At 40.2% G+C, this 20,703-nt stretch overlaps 1 protein-coding gene across 1 annotated transcript; it reads left to right on the forward strand.

Annotated features, from left to right (window-relative positions):
• Positions 1-78: 78 nt before the first annotated feature.
• On the forward strand, positions 79-20,233 carry LOC127654131 (serine/threonine-protein kinase 35-like). The gene is made up of 3 exons (XM_052141142.1): positions 79-709; positions 11,722-12,483; positions 17,745-20,233. The coding sequence occupies exons 1-2, from the start codon at positions 250-252 to the stop codon at positions 12,444-12,446; spliced, it is 1,185 nt and encodes a 394-aa protein (XP_051997102.1). The 5' UTR covers positions 79-249; the 3' UTR covers positions 12,447-12,483; positions 17,745-20,233.
• Positions 20,234-20,703: the final 470 nt, after the last annotated feature.

Genomic DNA, 20,703 nt, shown 5'->3' on the forward strand with positions numbered 1-20,703 from the left:
AATCCCCTTGCCCAGAGAAGTGGGATGTTCCAGTCAAGTTCTCATTTCATTCAAGGTTCATGCAGTCCACACTAGAAGCTTGACGGTGATTGAATAACGGTACTTCAATATACGGAGACAACAAATAGTGTCAGTGAATATTTGAGCGTTGTTTAAAAGTATCCAACTTCCTTAAGCTCAAACCCGTTACGCAGAAATATGAACGCGGAAGAAATATTCAAACGCACGGACAAAACGTGAGGAGGCGCGATGGATGCAAAAGACAGAGAGCGGCAGCGGACACGGGACGCTTGCAAGAGAACCGGTGCGCAAACAGAAAGCGCCAATGTCTTGCGCTCGTTCGATAATGAGATCATGGGAGACGATTTGGACCATCTGAAAAAATTTAGTAATCTTGAACGACGGCTCATGGCACCGCGGTACAGCTTGATCCGTGAAGTTGGAAGGGGCAGCTATGGCGTTGTGTACGAGGCGGTCGCGCGGAAATCAGTAGCGCGAGTGGCAGTGAAGAAACTGCGCTGTGACGCGCCAGAGAATGTGGAGTTGGCACTGGCCGAGTTCTGGGCTTTAACCAGTCTGGAGAAACGCCATGAGAATGTGGTGCAGCTGGAGGAGTGTGTGCTTCAGAGAAACGGGATGGCTCAGAAAATGAGCCATGGCAATAAGCGATCAAAGCAGTATTTGAGGTTGGTGGAGACCTCGTTGAAAGGTAATAGTGATATTTATCCAAGCACTGCCATTTCATGCAAGTTTGCACACAAGTGAATTCTGTGAGTTCTAGTAGGTCAAGGCATGTTTTGTCATGATCTGTCCTACTTAAACAGTTTTGTGTGAGCCTCTTTTTTGTTACTTTGTGACAGTTCAACCTTTAGCAGATAGATATTGATCCCTCACAATGTAAACAAGCTATATTTTGCTGTTATATATTTCGAATTTGTCATTTGAAAATATTGGGTGAGAATCTATTATTTGGCAGTTAATCATATTTATGACGCTTCATCCATGACGCTAGGCGTTCTTGACGTTTTTAATTGCGCATGTCTGTGTGCGACATTACAATGGTTTACATTTTATGTAAGAATGTGGAAATTTTCAGTCAGATTTGTCCTCCTCCATCCCCATCATTGTTATGAAACTCTGAGGTTGGGGGGTGTATGAAGGTAAAATATTGCTAAATAGTTTGCATGCCCAGAGATTTGTAAAAGTTTAAATCAAATTGCAAGTGTAAAAATAAATTGCATGATCACAGAACGTTTTGTGAAGGTGTAAATCAAGTTGCAAGCATAAGGAAAAAATATTAGCAATGCTTTGCATAAATGTAATTCATGTGTTGTGAATCTGTAATAGGGTTGCAACGGTATGAGATTTTCACAGTACGATAACCGTCTCAGAAAATATCACGGTATAGAGTATTACACAATTATTATTATTATATCAGTTACAATGACCCTTAAAGTAGTGAAAACAGAAGTTTTATTATAATTGAAACTAGAAACCATTTTTTAATGGAAGTATGTGTAAAAAAAGTCTCCCTTTTGAAAATAAATAGAATAAATAAGAAAGCTAACAGAATTATAATATTAAACCGAATAATAATCATGATAAAAAAATAGCATGTAACTATAAAATGTTATATAACTAAAGCATGTTAGTTTACATGTCAGCATAGCATGTTAAATTAACTACTAAATGAAAAATAACATACGCTGTGTGAGCTTTTAACGAAATATCCTATGAATATTAACATACTAGGTGCGTGACAGCACAGAAAGACTGCTCCTGTCTGTACCTTTTCTCAGTGGTTCAGGGCCCAGATTTTACATTGGAAATCAAGTGGCAACCCACCGTAGTAAAAACATAACCTGTATTTAATGTATCCTGGGTCACATTTCCTTTTATGTTGCATAGTTTTGTTCATGGTTTTCACATGCATCAAGTGACATTATGTTGTTGACGTCAACAACAAAAGCAATAGGAAGTTTTATCTGCATTTATCTAATGCTTTAAACTAGAAAATTCTCACTAGAATTGAAACTGGTAACATCAGTTTTGAGGTCTGCACTCCGCAATAACAATGGAAGCCCGGCTGTTGCACACATGCGCCACAGAGAAGAGCAGATCATGATTGCTAACTGGTTCTGTTACACTCGTGCGAAAGTGCAGATAAGAAGCCTTTAGCTGATTGCGAGATTATCATTAAATCTGCCTTGGGAGTCCTAAATAGGCTATCACTTGGGCGGCCGATATGTCAATACCGTAGATAAGAAAATGTATGTAATATGAAAAGTCAAGTCAATTTTATTTGTATTGCGCCTTTCACAATAGTTTCATAGCAGCTTTACAGAAGATCAGGCATTAACATAAGATAAAACTGTAATGTATATAATGTTGATGAGTCATCATTGTGTAATTAGATAAAATAGGATTGTTAATTGTGTATAAAAATAAGTAATTAAATAATAATTGTATTAATATCCCCAGTGAGCAAGCCGAAGGTGACTGTGGCAAGGAACACAAAACTCCATAATATGTTGGTTAATGGGAGAAAAATAACCTTGGGAGAAACCAGACTCACTGTGGGGGCCAGTTCCCCTATAATGCCAATATTACTTATGTATAGTGCAAGTCATGGTTTAAAATTATTAAACTAAGTAAGTGTTAAGGGACAGTTGTTAAACATAGATTTTTTATGAACTGTAAGAGTAATGACCAATGTCTTTGAAATCCATCCTGGATTAACTGCAATTGTCCTTGTTAATTGGCTGATGAAGGCTTTTGTTGGCAATTGATAGTCTATGTATTCCATTTCAAGAGCGTAGTCCATCAATAGGCCGAGGTGATGCAGGCAGAGATCAGTGAGGTGCATCGCAGTTCAACCTGGCCAGTAATTTTGGTGAGGTTCGGCGTGGTCCATCCTAAGTACAAGATTCAGACAATGGCATATGAAGTATCTCATGTCTTATGGTTGGAGTTGGCATCAATTCATCCTCTGAAGTCTATCATAATAGACTTAATTGATGTTTGGATGGCACCAGCTGCATTTATTCATCATCAAACAGCAACACGTAGCAGGAATGGAGCTGGATCCAGCCTGTTCTGGTGACCTCAGGATAGGAGTCCCGAGGTTGAGACAGGGAAACAAATAAAATAATATAAGCATAAATGCAATTCAATTTATTGTAGATTTATAGATCATGATCAATGTGTCTGGTTTCTGGTTCCGGCAGACTAAACTAAAGCAGCCTAAAACCGTCAGTTTTCATACTGTGGTATTCCGTGAAACTGGTATACCGTTGCAACCCTATTGCGAATTAACACAAAGTAAATTTGGTGTGTATTCTTCTGACTACTTTTTTTTACACACTTACACTTTTTGCACTGTTTTTGCCCTAAACATGTCCAAAAACATTGCAAACCTGCAAACAGTGTTATGCAAGCGAATAAAGGGTATCTTAAACAGCTAAACAGATTGACAGCATAGATTCAGTCTATGTGTAAAATAAACTACTGCAAACATGTAAATGACTTGTGTTTGTGGCATAATTACTTTCCAGAAATAATCCAATATACTCTGTTCTGTCATCCCTTTGTTGCGATCACACTTTTGGCATGAATTTCTCACTGAAAAGAGTTTTGCAAGCGTGAGGGGGAAGGCTGGTCTACCTACTTCTAGTAACTAATCAAATGAGGTTTTCGTTGACCAGTTTACTTTGATTGGTTTAATAACGTGACAGACAGCTTCTTCTTCATATGGCTGAGCGTCATTCTTGTATCTGTTCTCTCTTAAATATTAATAAATACACATTGTTTTATTATGAGAGTAAAGTTGAGCCAACACCGTTTATTGATATATACATGAATCTCAATCTTTATTTTCTAGCATGAGTCCAGTTATACCAGCTAATTCTATCTATTCACCAAAATGCCTTGCCAATGATAATTAATGGTAATTATATTTAAATCGTGTATATATATTCATATTTCAGTTTAATATATAATAGAGGAGAGAAACCCAGAGGAATGATGCTGAGCCATATGAAGAACAATTAATCTGTCACATTATTAAACCAATCAAAGAAAACCTAATTTGATTAGATACTAGAAGCAGGTAGACCTGCCTTCCTCTCATGCTAACAAAACTATTTCAGTGAGACATTCATGCCAAAAGTGTGAGCACAACAAAGGGAAGATGGAACAGTGTATATCTGATTATGTCTGGAAAATATTTATGCCACAAGTCAATTAAACATTTGCAATAGTTTATTTTACAAGTGCAGATTGAGTCTACACAGTCAATCCGTTTTGCTGTTCATGACACAATTTTCTTGCTTGCATATCGCTAATTGCCGGTTTGCAATGTTTTTGGCCACGTTTATACGAAAAAAAACAGCGCCAAAATTTAAGCACGAAAAAAAGGAAGTCAGAAGAATACACACCAAATTTGTTTTGTGTTAAAACGCAATAACAGATTCACAACTCATAAATTACACTTATGCTAAGCATTAAAGGGGATAAATGCCCCTTTTCAGCTCAAAATACCTCACAGATCTACCATGCCTTTATACCCATTTTGTAGCCCTGTTCCAAATGGGCTGTTTTAGTGTCTGTAGCTTTAAATATAAAGGAGCTGCTGCTCCCTACATCTCGTTCTGGAAAGTGCCTTTCCTGCTGATGGCATGGATACCCCCGCAACAACAATACAGGAGGACCAACATGGCTGCTACTGAAAACACAGGAGTTCAGCTGTACATGTTTGTCACGAGTCGGACCCTGAACAAGGAGAGACTCCGGCAGAAGTCACAATAATAGTTTCGGAATTGTTAGTTGGCGAATTTGTGTAAGTTTTGTAGTGTTATTTAAGCCGTTTTTCTACGATGGATGATGTGTTGTTCAGTGTCTAATGCCAACTTTAGCTTTATCCACTTTCCATTGTAGGAAACCAGGGCTGGACTGGTAATCTGGCATACAGGGCATTTTCCCGGCCATGGGAAGAACCGAGCGGTGACTGAATGGGCCGCGATAAGCTAAAATTAGTTATTCAGAACGGACCACAAAATGGCTCCGCGATATGCAGAAAAGGACGGTGAAAATGGTTTGCACAAACATATATTGATTTTCAAATTGCTGTTGGCACATTGCCATCAAAAACAAAACTAATCCACTGGGTCTTCAGTGGATTCTCAGCGAGAAGATAAATATGGCGGACTGTGTGCTGCTCCCTCAGGTTTTAATTAGGGCAGATCTAAGCAACTCTGGCAGATCTCTTCGCCAGCTGTGGACAGTATCTTTCCTCTTTTGACGTCATAAGGGGCTGAAACCTGAACGGCTTGTTCGAAGACATTGTTTTTTATTGATGGGGAAAGGAAAGAAACAAAGGGATGGTATTTAACCATATTTTGTGGTTGTGTACACACACTGGGGACACATAATTATGTTATATGGATTTTGCATAATATGTCCCCTTTAAATTATTGCTAATATTTTTTCTAAGCTTGCAACTTGATTTACACCTTTACAAAAAGTTCTGTGCGCATGCGATTTGATACGCTTTCACAAATCTTACACTGTGCTTGCAAATTATTTAGGCACTATCTAACCTTCATGGGGTGTGGTAGAGTTGCTGGTGTGGAGGGCCAAAACCTCCCAACTTTCAATGTACTTAGTAGTGTACCACATAAGAACAATAAAGTTAGTTTGATTCTCCATATTACAACTGTGTAAAATGGAGAATACTCAAAACCCATCAGACAGTGGTTATTTAGTACCGATAGTTGAGTCTAATTTGATCACATACACCTTATACTTATTGGTTTGTCCTCTTTGTGTGACAGCTTTTAGATCTGAATCATGAAGGTTGTTGCACTGTAATATGCAAAGTGTTGCTAGAGGCATATTGTGCTTGAAAGCTGTTTCTCCAGTTTATATTTAGTCTACATGGAAGTAAAACAAGGAAGAGATAAGATGTTCACTTTGTATATGGTCAATAGCCTAAATCAAATATTAATATGAGTTTAACTACAATGACTTAATATCTAGTGAACAAAACAAATGGTCCAATGATACAGTTGTGCAGTCCCTATGGAATTCCCTTCACACTGTAGAATGTTGCTGTACTCAAAGTTTTACATCACATGTCTTAAAATGAATTGCAGCAGTTCTGATCGTCAATGTTAGTACGTTTTTAGACAGTGACAGGTGTTATTATGGTAACTTTGGAAAAGTTGTTCACACAGTTGTGTGTCATTCAAAGTAATGGTGTGTTCCATTCAGAAGTGATCATCCCTATGCCCTATTCCCTTCGAAGCCTTTACCATCCACTACGAGAGCTTTGGGCGATTAAAAGGTGTGGGGCTCCAAAATAAGGGTCAGTCGGAACTCACTTTTTAAGTCATTTTTATTGCCAATTCTGTTTGGAGCAATCTTACAGCATGACACTCATGAGAGTTCTCCCTTCAAAGTTCCCTTCTGAGGGTGATTTATCCTGTTTGGAACACAGGGAAAGTGTTATATTTATGACTAAACAGAGCATGTGCAGTTTCAAATAATGCTTGCTCAACATAAGACAACAGGATAAAAATAAAGCCCCTGAAATTGCAGGGCCAAAATTATTAATTACTTTGATGCCTTTTGGTTTGTACAAGGGGATAAACGTAATGTTCTGTAATATATTTGACCTGGTTTAAACCCTTCACATGAGCTAGTGTTTGTTGTTCATATTGGTGCCAGTCCAATCCAGTGAGAAGACACTTTAACAGCTTAAAACTGGTTACACGGCAATCCAGCAACAGTAACTGATGACTCGTCCCTTAACTGTTTCCATTATTTGTAATCCCCTCCATCAATTCTCACCTTTTTAAATACGCTGTGCAAGGTTTCCTTTAAACATGATTAGGGCTGGGTATTGAGTTTGATACATTTTAGGCACCAACCGAATTGCCTCTAAACAATCGAGTATCGAAAAATGTCTTGCCGTTCAGTACCAAATTTTGATACCTAAGGGGTTAATCTCGTCAATGTCAGTGATGAACATCTAGCATGCTAGATGTGCCCAAATCTAAAAGTGCTGGTGATTGGCTGTGTTTAGGCATCAAGGAAAAACACTAGTATCAGAAAATGGTTTGAGTTCCAGGGCTGAGAAAGAATGTTATAAGTAATATTGTTAACACTGTTCTACATTACAGGAAATACTAAACCGTAATAATGAGCCTTTAAAATAGAATTTTTACAAGCGCACGCACGAAGCTCTATGTGCATATACGACACACTAATACGGAGGCGTGCAGTCTCTTGGATCACGTGCATCTAAAGATCTCACACTTTGTTCACTTTTATTTCCACAGAGCAGCTTATTGTGAACGCAACTCTGCAGCCTGTAAAATAATACAAACTATATAAAATAATACAAAATGTAGAAAATAATACAAAAACACGTTCACCTCGAACTATGATTTATATTTCAATCATTATTATCATCATTATAATTATTATTTTTACATTTTACATTTGTATAAGTAATTTTCCGCCTTCATGTTTAGACTGATTCTTGCCTGACGGTAAATGGAAAGGTGGTTACTTATATATATAATTTTATCACTGTACGTTTCGTTTTGTGTGCAATTTGAATTTAGAAATGTATTTGATTTTAAGTTTTTCGTTTTTTAAATAATTATTTAATTTTCAATGCTAAATCAATAAAGCAAGAACATTCATTAATCCCTCAGCCCCGAGATTTCCGATGTAATTGGATATATATATTTATTGTGAAGGAGGGAACTAAACAAATGTATTCACACACATGATATATTTTCCTGGATAGCAAAATACCCGACGGTTAGAGAATGCACGGATGAAGCTTCTTTGCCAGAGAGATGTTCACAACTGTTGTGAAGTCATCTTTAAAAAAGTTGAATATCACATTTTAACATTTAGTTGAAGTTTGAAATCAAGGTGTCTTGCTTTATTGTGTAAGCTAAACCCTAACCATACCGAAAATGAACCCATAGTACCACCTAGCATCAAACGTCTAGGTTACGTATGTAACCTCCGTTCCCCGATGGAGGGAACGAGACGTTGTGTCAGAGAAGCGACACTAGGGGTCTCTCTTGAGCGCCGATATTCACCTCTGAACTATGAAAAAAGGCCAATGAGAGTTGGCAACCAGTATTTGCATGTCCCGCCCCCGGACATATGGGTATTTAAGCGGCGCAAATACGGGAGTTCATTCAGGATTTTTCTGAGGAGCTGGAAATGGTCTGGCCACAACAGTGGCTCGGCTCAGCGACGTGGCAGGGGAGACACAACGTCTCGTTCCCTCCATCGGGGAATGGAGGTTACATACGTAACCTAGACAAGGTGCTGGCCACCAACCTGGGAACAGGCCAAGCCTGGCCGGGCCTCTTTTCTCTCTATGTTTCTCGCAAAAAGCAACTAAGGCCGGTGCCCTTACATGCATTGAGGGAAGGGGGTCTTAGCCCTTATTCAGGGCGGAGAAGACCCTGCGGACGCCACGCCTACCCGAGAGGGGAGGCAAGTTTAAGTGGCAAAGCCATCAGAGGCCTGACTTAGGGCCTATGTGGAAAAGTTGGTGCGGTGGTGGATCCAGCCTCATAGATGGGGAACATACAGCACGGCAACCGAGGAAGCCGTGACTGCCTAAGGGAAACACGGAGTCTGCTCGCCAGAGGGGACAGAACCGTGGTGTTACACACAGGGGGAGTCCGAAGGAGGCCTTACCTGTGGAGCACCTATACCAGTACAGGGTAGCTTGCGGTACCCGCAGTGGCTTGGGTCGGCGAGTTCCTCCGCTGAACTGCGACCCACGAGGGCTAGGGAGGAATCAACCAGTGTCCCAAACCTGGGATCTCCTGGGAATGAAGGCGCACTGTTTACCCTGGTTAGGGGGAAGGGCGCTAGGTGCAAGCGATTCACCCGGTCAGATCGTGGGCATGCTACCGAGTTCTACGGGCTCGGTACCTGAGAAAACACGGGACGATACTGACTCAACTCGGAGATTGTAGAATCTCGCAAAAGTGTTAGGTGTTGCCCAGCCCGCTGCTCTACAAATGTCTGCTAGGGCAGTGCCCCTAGCCAGTGCCCATGAGGATGCAACACTCCTGGTGGAGTGGGCTCGGACCCGCAAGGGGGGGGGGGCACGGCCTGGGTGTGATAAGCCAGGGAAATGGCGTCGACAACCCAGTGGGCGAGTCTCTGCTTCTAGACAGCGTTCCCTTTCTGCTGTCCCCCAAAGCAGACGAAGAGCTGCTCAGAGCGTCTGGTGCTCTGTGTGCGGTCCAGATAAATATGCATAGCGCATACTGGACACAGCAGTGAAAGGGCTGGGTCTGCCTCCTCCCGGGGCAGCGCTTGCAGGTTCACCACCTGATCCCTGAAGGGTGTGGTAGGAACCTTTGGCACGTAGCCCGGTCACGGTCTTAGGATCACGAAAGTGTCTGCCGGACCGAACTCCAGGCAAGCATCGCTAACAGAGAACGCATGCAGGTCCCCGACCCTCTTGATGGAAGCGAGCGCGATCAGCATGGCGGTCTTGAGAGAGAGGGCCCTGAGTCCAACTGAGTCAAGCGGCTCGAAGGGGGGTCTCTGGAGTCCCGTAAGGACGACCGAGAGATCCCAGGAGGGGAACAGGTTAGGCCGGGAGGGAGTTATCCTCCGGGCACCTTTTAGGAACCTGACGATTAAGTCGTGCTTACCAAGAGACTTGCCGTCTACCGTGTCGTGGTGGGCCGCGATAGCGGCGACATACACCTTGAGGGTGGAGGGGGACAGCCTCCTCTCCAGCCTCTCCTGAAGAAACACGAGCACTGACCTAACTGCGCACTTCTGAGGGTCTTCGGCTCGGGAAGAACACCAGTCCGCGAACAGATGCCACTTTAGAGCGTAAAGATGCCTGGTAGAGGGGGCTCTGGCTTGATTGATTGTATCTATGACGGTCGATGGTAGGACGGCTAGATCTTCCGCATCCCGTCCAAGGGCCAGACGTGGAGGTTCCAGAGGTCTGGGTGCGGGTGCCAGAGCGTGACCCGTCCCTGAGAAAGAAGGTCCTTCCTCAGGGGAATGCGCCAGGGAGGGGCTGTCGTGAGGAGCGTGAGGTCCGAAAACCAAGTCCGGGTGGGCCAGTAAGGGGCTACCAGAATGAATTTCTCCTCGTCCTCCCTGACATTGCATAGCACCTGTGCAAGAAGGCTCACTGGGGGAAATGCGTACTTGCGCAGCCCCACAGGCCAGCTGTGTGCCAACGCGTCTGCCCCGAGGGGAGCCTCTGTCCGGGCATACCAGAGCGGGCAGTGGGAGGTTTCTTGGGAGGCAAACAGGTCTACCTGAGCCTTGCCGAACCGGTCTCAAATCAGCTGGACCGACTGGGGGTGGAGCCTCCACTCTCCGCCAGGCAAGCTTTGTCTTGACAGCGCGTCCGCTATCACATTGAGGTTGCCGGGGATGTGAGTGGCGCACAGTGACTTGAGTCGCTGCTGACTCCAAAGGAGGAGACGACGGGCGAGCTGTGACATGTGGAGGGAGCGTACTCCGCCTTGGCGGTTTATGTAGGCTGCGACCGTGGTGCTGTCTGTCCTGACTAGGACGTGTTTGTTCCGAATTAACGGGAGAAACTTCTGCAGGGCCAGAAAAACAGCCAGAAGCTCTAGGCAGTTGATATGCCAGCGCAGCGGGCCTCGGCCTGCGGCTGCGCGCCCGTTGCACATGGTGCCCTAACCCAATTTGGAGGCGTCGGTTGTGACCAGAACGCGTCGGGACACCTGCTGCAAGGGTACTCCTGCCCTTAGAAAGCAGAGGTCTGTCCAGGGTTTGAAGGTTTGGCGGCAGGCAGAGGTAACTTTTACGTTGTGCGTGCCGCGGTGCCATGCTCGTCTTGGGACTCGAGTCCAGAGCCAGTGCTAAAGTGGTCTCATATGCATCAACCCCAGTGGTGCGGCCGCCGCGGAGGATGCCATATGCCCCAGGAGCAGTCGAAGCGCCCAGGGGCAGGAAGTGCACAGCCGTGCAACAGGAGAAAGCCGCTGTTGTGCGCTGTAGAATCCAGCAGCATGCAGCAGAGGGATAGCAGGAACTCGGTGTGTACACGCAGCAGTTGCAGACACGACCATCGGCTCCGAAGAAATTTTCTGAATGAACTCCCGTATTTGCGCCGCTTAAATACCCGTATGTCTGGGGGCGGGACATGCAAATACTGGTTGCCAACTCTCATTGGCCTTTTTTCATAGTTCAGAGGTGAATATCGGCGCTCAAGAGAGACCCCTAGTGTCGCTTCTCTGACACAACGTGAAGAGAGCGACAGAAGGGGAACCAGCGGTAATATCGGTGTTGTCGTTTTCTGACCAAAGTATCGAAATATTATCGTTTAGGAACCGGTAAAGATATCGGTATCAATATCGAACATTTTGGAACGATACCAAGCCCTAAACATGATATAGTATAATCTAACTAGGCTAACTAGTCAAAGACCAGCTGTTGCTTGTTTAAACCATAGTATTTATTATGTCGAAGTAGACTAATTCATGGTTAATGTTAGCCAACCATTTAGATTCTCACAATTAAAATAATACTTGATCTCGCATAAAAAAAAAAAAAATTGTTGTTGAATATGATTGTAGAGCACTGCAGTCTAAAATGGCCACCAAAACCAAAGCAAATGCATAAGAAATGTTGAAAATCTGTGTGCGTCGTTAATGTATTTTTGTGTTCTTTCAGGCGAGCGTGTATTGTCATGTCCCGATGGACCATGCTACCTGTGGTTTGTCATGGAGTTCTGTGAGGGAGGGGATCTGAATCAGTTCATCCTGTCTCGCCGGCCCGATCCCCACACAAACACCAGCTTCATGCTGCAGCTGAGCAGTGCTGTGGCATTCCTGCATCAAAACAACATTGTTCACAGAGACCTTAAACCTGATAACATCCTCATCTCAGAGTGTTCTGGTGTGCCTGTGTTGAAAGTGGCCGATTTCGGCCTGAGTAAAGTGTGTGCGGGTCTGGCCGCTGGGGTTCGGGCCTCAGAGGAGGGATGGAACAAAAAAAAGAACAGTGTTAACATCAACAAGTTCTGGCTCTCATCTGCATGCGGCTCAGACTTTTTTATGGCACCAGAGGTGTGGGAAGGACATTACACGGCCAAAGCAGACATTTTTGCTTTAGGCATTATCATCTGGGCCATGATTGAGAGGATCACATTCATTGATGCCGAATCGAAGCGGGAGCTGCTAGGGACATATGTGCGACAGGGTTCTGATATTGTCCCGGTTGGGGAGGCACTTCTGGAAAACCCAAAGATGGTGTTGAGTATTCCTCAGCGCAGGCGTTCGCATATGTCGGAGGCACTCAGAAAACTTTTGCAGGACATGTTGGCCGTCAACCCTCAGGACCGACCAGACGCATTGGAGCTGCACAACAGAATGGGACAGGTCACCTGCACGCTGTAAACTCTGACCTCTTGTAAATGCACACAAATGCACACAGGTATGCTCTTTTCAGTGCAGTTTCTGTGTACATACAATAGTCGACCATACCAGGCTGCGATGTTTGTAAATGTGACCAAAAATAATTGATTGCGACAATAATTTTAAATATAGTTACCACTGGTGACAGTCAGGTTGTGTGGGTTCAAATGCGGTTTTGTCAGATATTATCTTGTGAGTTATTGAATACATCTTTAAAATGTGCACCAGTGTGTCTCGTTCTGTTGTGATGACAAGCTCCCTGCACCACATGCAACAATAAACCCACCTCGATAGAGTTGTGAACAAATTACTCTTTTGAACAGGGTCTTAATAAATCACCTGAAAAGAACTGATGATTTGAACTCTGGAGCTCAAGTTAGCAGTTTGAATCAGAGTCACTTTCTCAGCAAATAAGCTGCAGTGTCATTAAGTTCACAACTAGGAGCTCAGACATTTCAAAATAAGAGTCCCATGTGTTTTTCTGGCATCTTTATAATTAAAAGTCTCGCATTATGAACCAATTTTTTAATTATAGATTGGCATTGGAGTTGCACAATAAACTTCATCTGGGATTTCATTCAATTTGCACTCTTGTAGTCTCTGTGTCTGGGAAATTGTTAACAGTAAAGATAAATTATAACTATATATATATCAGCCACAACATTCTTTTTTTTTTGCCCTATTGTAAGATAATTGTCATCAGTTGATACTTGCTGCCGATTGGTCATACATCCTAGTGTCAGTTCCAAATTCTACCTACAGCCTTGTCAATGCATAATGCACATGTTCAGTTTTAAAATATCTTTTGTGGAATTTTGTGTATATATTGTGTGAAATTTTAATTCAGTAATGTTGTGTATATTGTATTTGCCATCATTAAATAGTATTTCACATATAGGCATTTTATATCAACATTTTATATTGGCCTACCTGCTGCTGTCTAGATATTGTATAATTTGAAAAATCAATATTGGTCGATCACTGGGACACACAGTACAATCAAATATTGATTATTTAAATAAGTCTGATTGTGTCATGATATGACTCATTTAATGATGATTTTTTTTTTTTATTCTGAGAGCCCCTACATGTGTGCTGAGAGAGTGTCTTTTGTTTTTTTATGTGCATGCTGGGATAGCTGTTACACAACCACACCCATTAACTACCACCCCCTCCTCTAACAATCCTCATCTCATCCCTGGCGCTCTCTCTCTCTCTCTCTCTCTCTCTCTCTCTCTCTCTCTCTCTCTCTCTCTCTCTCTCTCTCTCTCTCTCTCTCTCTCTCTCTCTCTCTCTCTCTCTCTCTCTCTCTCTCTCTCTCTCTCTCTCTCTCTCTGATATGCTCTTTGCCCTGGGGGACAGCCATCATCAGGCAGACCAGGTTACTGGGAGTTGTTCCTAGTCCAGAAATTAAAAGATTTTGTTTTGACATGCCACACAAAACTGACAGTTCCTTGCAGAGACCAGAATGTACTCTAATCTTTCACCTTGAAGCACTCCCTTTAGGAACAACATACTCTGGTCAAAACAAAACAAAAAATCCAACTTGTGTTTGAATTGTTTTCAAACAATTGTGCAATTCATAGAATTATGTAATTAGGGATGGATTTTAGAGTGGAATGTCTATCACTAAAATATTTATTTGTGAGTATTTCTGTATAAAAACTGAAATTTAAGGCATGCATTTAAAAAGAATGTGAATGTATATGAAAGGAATACAGGGATCATGAGTTAGATGAGGGAGCCATAATGAGGACTTTACAGCTGTCTGCATCTCCAGTCTTTTGTTCACCATCCCCCTTTACTCCTTACATTGCTACGCTCAGATAGAAAGTGAATACTGCAAGGAGCCTATTGGTTAATTTGTTTCAGACAGTGGTGTACATGTTGGATATGAGAGAGGGGGGGGGTTGTAACAACGTACGTTTTTTTATTCATTGTGACTGCAGCGTGCTGTTTGGTAGCTATTCCTGACTCAGCACATAGTTTGAGCAGCAGAATGGGGGGTTTATACTCTATGCAGCTGAGAGGCTTAAAGATTAAGCTGCAGATGTTGAAATGCTGACTCATGACAGATAACCTGCATAGATGTTTCTGTTTGTGGTGTTTGTGTCTGTTTTCCAATGCTTGTAATATGGTTACTCAACGGGCAATCTGATGAGATTCTGACCCTTTTGCGAGTCAAGTATTATGCAACACCACCAAGCATGATGACATCACCGCTCTGCTTTCTTTCAGCCCCATCACTCAAAATACTAGGCTAGAGATTACATGACTCCTCTTTGCTTTTTGTATTTCCAGTATTGTTCTCTTTTTCTCTTGCATTTTCTGGTCTTTTATTTTTATTCTGTTTCACTTTGAGCCTTGATAAATTAATAGATCACCCAAAATGGAAAATTCTCATCATTTATTCATCCCCATGCCATTCCAGATGTGTAAGACTTTCTTTCTACTGCAGAATACAAAGATTTTTAGAAGAATATCTCAGTTCTGTTGGTCCTCACAATACAAGTGAATAGTGGCCAGATCTCAGAAGGTCCAAGAAGGACAGCATAAAAGTAATCCATATGACTCCAGTGGTTTAATAATCTGTGTCTTCAAAAGCGATTTGATGGGTGGGGGTAAGAGACAGATCAATATTTAAGTCCTATTCTACTGTAAATCTACAGTTGTACTTTAAAGCCAAAAGTATACTTCGAATGCTCAGCGTATATGCACAGTCAAACTCAAGCCTGTCAAAGTATACTCCATATGACTTTGTACACATTCACAGGCGTTTATGAGACTGGAATATTTCTCTTCTGGAGTTTAGACCCATAAAAATGACTTATAGTCCTTTAGACTCGAGTTATACAAATGCAGGTATCTCCTGATCTCATCACACATGTGCTGTTGACATGCCCATCCACTGTTGTTGATTTTACCTTTGTATCCTGTTATTTAGTGGTGATTAGATCATCATCTAGTGCTTCTTAGTGAAAACAATGACTCAAATGTGAGTGTTTCCACCCTGTGGACACACTAATTAGTGCAAATAATTTGAGGTGCGTGAATGTTCAAAGACACATGGTTAGAAAAATCGGGCTGCACGCGTTCAGTGCTTGCACACTCTGCTGATTACGAGATTTGCATCACACGCTCTGTACGCATCTAATTGAAATGTTCTTTGGGCTTAACTTCCACATTCTGATGTGGAAGTGACTTTCACATTCAGCCACCTACTGGTTAGGGCTGGTCAAAGGTAGAGATTTATATCTTGTTTCTCACCCTCACCTATTATATCTCTTCTGAAGACATAGATTTTATCACAAGTTGTAGGGATTACTTTCATTCTGTATTTATGTTCTTTTTGAACCTACTAAGTTCTGGTCACCATTCACTTGCATTAAATGGCAAAACAGAGCTGAGATATTCTTCTAAAAATCTTCATTTGTGTTCTGCAGAAGAAAGTCAAAACACATGTGGGATGGCATGTGGGTAATGATGAGAGTATTTACATTTTTGTATGAACTATTCCTTTAATGCTTATGCTGTAAAAAGTCAGTCAATGTCAGTCAACGTCAATGTATTCCTGGCCCAGGTGGAATCTGCAGATTTGAAGACTTTTTACATGTTTTTTGTGCTGATTTTTGGGCAAAAGTCATTTAGACTAGGAATGTTTATGATTAATCGAAAATCGATACATTTTCGTTAATTTGATTGACCAAGTTTATCGATTGTCGATGAATTTCAAGACAATACATTCAGTTATCATGACAGCAGACGTTGAAAAGACTGTCTGTACAGTCAACCGCAGCTAGAGGATGCTTGCGTGCTGCATGTCTTATCTCCTCCACAGAAGAAGAGACACAAAGATGCACAGATTAGAGATGAAGTGGGCTCAATGTAAACCATGTTGTAGCGTTTCTCTATAAAGGAATATTAATGTTTTTTGTACACACTGTGATAGAAAAAGTACAACATGACAACAAGCACTGTTGATCTCCTTGATTCATCCTAACTTACAATTACATCTGAGATCATGGGGAAAGCACGAAGACCCATTCAGCTAACATCGCACCATCACCAGCCTGTGTTATGTACTGTTTTCGCAGTGTGTTATTTTATTTGAAGTCCAAAGGTTCGAAATATCCCACAATAAAACAAAGTTTTAATTAACTAAAATATTTTATTTTAAGGGCGTGCCATTGTACACATGTTTACAATGTACACAGATGCTTTTGGAATGTCATATTTTGGTTAAGATGTATCATAAACAACGTTTTAGTTTACTCTGTCAAGTTAACCTTGGCAGATCAAGAGCTTCAAAAGGTTAAACGTAGTTTGATTGAAAACCTGGCTCGGAATTGCACTCAGTCCAGCTGTGTTTAAATGAAGAACATGTCTATCCTCGTGTTGTGCTGTCGCTAGTGTCAAGCAAGCCTGAAGGCCTTTTCACACCAAACGTGAATCTTCGGCACAATTTCTCGCCGCGATAAAGTTTAAATATGAATAATGAATTCCTAACAAGTAGGGATGGGATTATATTGTCATCTTACGATACGGTTCGATATACAATATAGAAGTGGGGGAAAATATCGATATATTAAATTATTATATTTTTTCTCGTGATATTATTATTTAAATTGTTCCACATTATTATGGTGATGGGGAAAAAATTTGGCCAAATCGATCTAGAAATTTAATAACAGTCCTTTAGAAGGTGCAGTTGTCATGCTTTACACAATCACCCTCCCTTACTAAAATTTATTACGATTTTACAGTAGTAACATTAACAGAGTTATTTTGAAAATCATGTTAGTATCATATTAAATAGGCTAACCTTTTAGGTGAAATCATTTATACGTTTTTGTATTGAAACTGTGTTGCAATAAATAATGTTTTTTAAGTGTTTTGACTGTTTTTTACTAGTTCATTTAAATTTCGATGTCATTTTGATATGAAGAATGAATGTTTTTACTAGTGCAAACTAAATTACTGACTTGCATTTTCATTTGCAGTAATTCCATCCTGATATCTAGAATTTGCATTTTATCTAGTGCAAATTCAATTGTTATCTATAATTCATATCCTTCACGTGATTAAATGTTAAACAGCTTGCGATGGTGGGTAATGTTTGAAATGTTGTGTGAGTGACTGGCATTTCAGCTCAGCGGAGTTCACGTGTAGATTCCGCGTGGGTCTGCTAGTGACGGATTATTTTAAGTACTCATTTCTGTTTGTCATTACAAAAATATGGAGTGTGATTTATTTACTTGTATTTTTTTTTATTAATTTCAGGCTTTCCCTTTCCACAACAGAACACAAGGGACCGTGGTACTTGGAAAACTGAACCTTCATCGCTGATTTGATGTGAAGAGTGCAAAGTACTCGACATACAGATTTACATATTTTTTGCTTCAAATAGATTTCAAATTCAACTGACGTTTTGCTTTTATTTTACAGTAGTGATTTAAACAAATCATTCACAAAATGTACCTTATCAGCAAGTCCATAAGTGTTCAGCCTAACTCAATCCTCAATTGCATCACTAAGAGTGAAGTACAAATAAACAAATTTGTGATATAGTGAGTACAATCTTGTTAAAACAAGCAAGCTCTTTATTAGTCTAACTGGGTGACTGGGACTTTACATTTATTTTCGTAGAGCTTCTCTAGTTGCACATCTTCTAAAACAATCATTTGGCATAAAAGTATTTTAAGATATTTTGTTACATTTTATGAGTAATGAAGACTTCAGTTTAGTAAGCAATTGTAATTACTTGTCAATTTAAACCAGTCATATTTCTAGGTTTCAGATGTTTTTTTAATTAAATTTTTATGAATTATTGCATTCTGCTGAACAAGTAGTCATGTTCAGTTGCTTACTATGAAAGAAATCTCTGCTTATTTGCCAAAAACTATTAACAGTACAAAGATGTTCACTCAAGGCACTTCACTTCATTTTGAGCCCAAGGATATATATGCATGATCATTTTTCACTGTGTGGTTGCGTCCACCAGCAAACATGCTCATAGTCTTACACGTGGGTCCAACGAGTTGATCTTACTTAAGTAAAAAAAATCATAGAACAGCTCAATTGAATGTCTTCAGCCTTGCTGTTACACCACTATTAAAGGCTCATTTTTAAACCGTGGTTTTAATTTGCCATTCAAATTTGAATTAATTTGAAGTTGTCCAAGTACAATATTGAGATTTCCTATTAATGCAGAATGACCCTGGTGCCTTAAAGTCTAATAAAGTGAGTTTTCCTTTAGGTTTTGTTTTGTTTTCAGCCTTTTTTAACATGCAGTACATTCACCAAGCTTTTAATATTTGAACACTTTTACACCTGTTTTACACAATGAGAGATTATTTCTTGCCCAAAAAGATTGATTAATTGATTCTGGTGCCCTTTTAAAGTCGTTGAACCATTGGTCTCCAAGGATAAGCAGTGTAAACATCCCTTCTACAGAAACACACTCAGTTTTTTGAGTGTTGGTAGATTTTGCTGAAGTATGATTAAGGGAGCTGTTAAAGAGGACAAGAGTTATTTTTGTTTTACATTATAAATTAATATCTTATTATTTGTACTAATGCATTTCCAATTGCAGTGGATTTCTTTTATTTATTTATTGTGAAATCCCATGTTTCCTTTTTGATAGCTTTTTACTTGAAGCTCAGTAGAGTTGGTAATGTTCCTCAAAACAGGCTGGGATCTTCATAGAGGTACCATTGCTCTCTTACCTTCAGTCATATCTTGACAAGAACTAAATGATTCATAGAGTGTGTTTGATTGTTATTGAGGATATATTTTTTGCCTGTCAGTTTGTGTGTGCTATAGTTCTACCTCAGCACTCTTGTGTTTTAGTAACTAATTCACTAAATAAACTAGCAGTGCTTTCTGTTTTTGTGCTTTAGATGCTTTTATTTATTATATCATATTTTTTTATTGTAATTTTTGAATAATAAATCTAAAGTCTCAAACTGTTTGACCAGTATTTTTAAATTAATGTTTGGATATCTGTCTCATTTGTAACTATTATTTGCTGTCTGCTGTAGAAGAACCTTGAGGCTTATGAAATCAAGAAAAATGAATCACCCTCAAGTTTTAAGTTCTTTTGAGTTGTACTGGACTGTATTGTTCTTTACCTTATCTTAACTTACAAAACAAACATTTGGTTACACTTTTGTAAGGAAATGTTTCTGTTTTCTTTATAGGATAATGACTATTTTCTTTAATTGATTGCATTTCTTTTTCCCCGAATTACATTTAAAAAAACTGTAACTTTCATTAGGCTCAAACTCAGTCCAGAGTTGGAAAAATGTCATTGCATTTTTACTTTAAATGTATTTTTTTTTTTTTTTTGTCCTCTCTATTACTACTGTTTTTTGGTTTTAATGTTTTAGAGTGCTTAAACACTGAGAATTTTGTCATAGCATTCAGAAGAAACAGTATTTGACTGCACTTGCACTGAGGATGAGTCTCCTAAGAGTAGACAGCGTAATAGAAGCTCACTTTCCTGCATTTTCACCTCTTAGACTTTATCTTAAGTTTTTCTTTGTATTTCTTGTGGTCCAGATTTAACTGTGAAACACACTCGTCTATGCAAACTGTCCTCTAACACTGTGTGACGCTGCACTGCTAAACTAGCCTCTTCAGACCTTCGTGGCTTTCTAGTCTCATGTTGATGTTTTTTTGTGGGTCACTTTGTGCTTTTTGTGAAAACTGAAATGATTTTAATAGATTTTTTTTCCCCTTTCTGTTTTGACGTTGATTTTATTCAATAAACCATGAAAACATAACCTTCTTATGTGTTTTTCATATTTATAAGACTTAAGCTTTGCGTTTCCTTATGAACACTCCTTTTTCCACTTGAGATATTTCATATTTAAAGTTGTTGTAAAGAATACTGATTACAGGGTACCCATGGAAAACCTGGAAATGTTTTTTTAAATTTGAATTTAAAAAATTTGTATTTCTCCAGAAAAAAGTCATGATGTAAAATATCAAAAAAAAATGTTTTTTTCGTGAAAATTTTTTTACATGGTCACTTTACTCTTTCATTTTCTAGATTGTGCCCTTTGTAAGTGCTTGTGTAGTCTAGAACCTGCTAGAGTGGTGCAATCAAATTAATCACTGGCTTAGTTACAAACTAGCTAGTAGTTACTAAGCCCTTTAGCTGCGTTCACACTGCCAACGACACGCAGCGACAAAACAACCTCATCTCATTCGTTTTCAGTGAGAGCTGGTGACTTTC

Source organism: Xyrauchen texanus, chromosome 13, assembly GCF_025860055.1.
Source record: "Xyrauchen texanus isolate HMW12.3.18 chromosome 13, RBS_HiC_50CHRs, whole genome shotgun sequence".
NCBI lineage: Eukaryota > Metazoa > Chordata > Actinopteri > Cypriniformes > Catostomidae > Xyrauchen > Xyrauchen texanus.

Excerpts from the sequence above, each read along its gene's own strand:
- LOC127654131 (XM_052141142.1), top strand. The coding sequence starts at position 250 with ATGGATGCAAAAGACAGAGAGCGGCAGCGGACACGGGACGCTTGCAAG. Across the intron at positions 710-11,721 it reads GGTGGAGACCTCGTTGAAAG|GCGAGCGTGTATTGTCATGT; the intron begins GTAATAGTGATA and ends GTGTTCTTTCAG.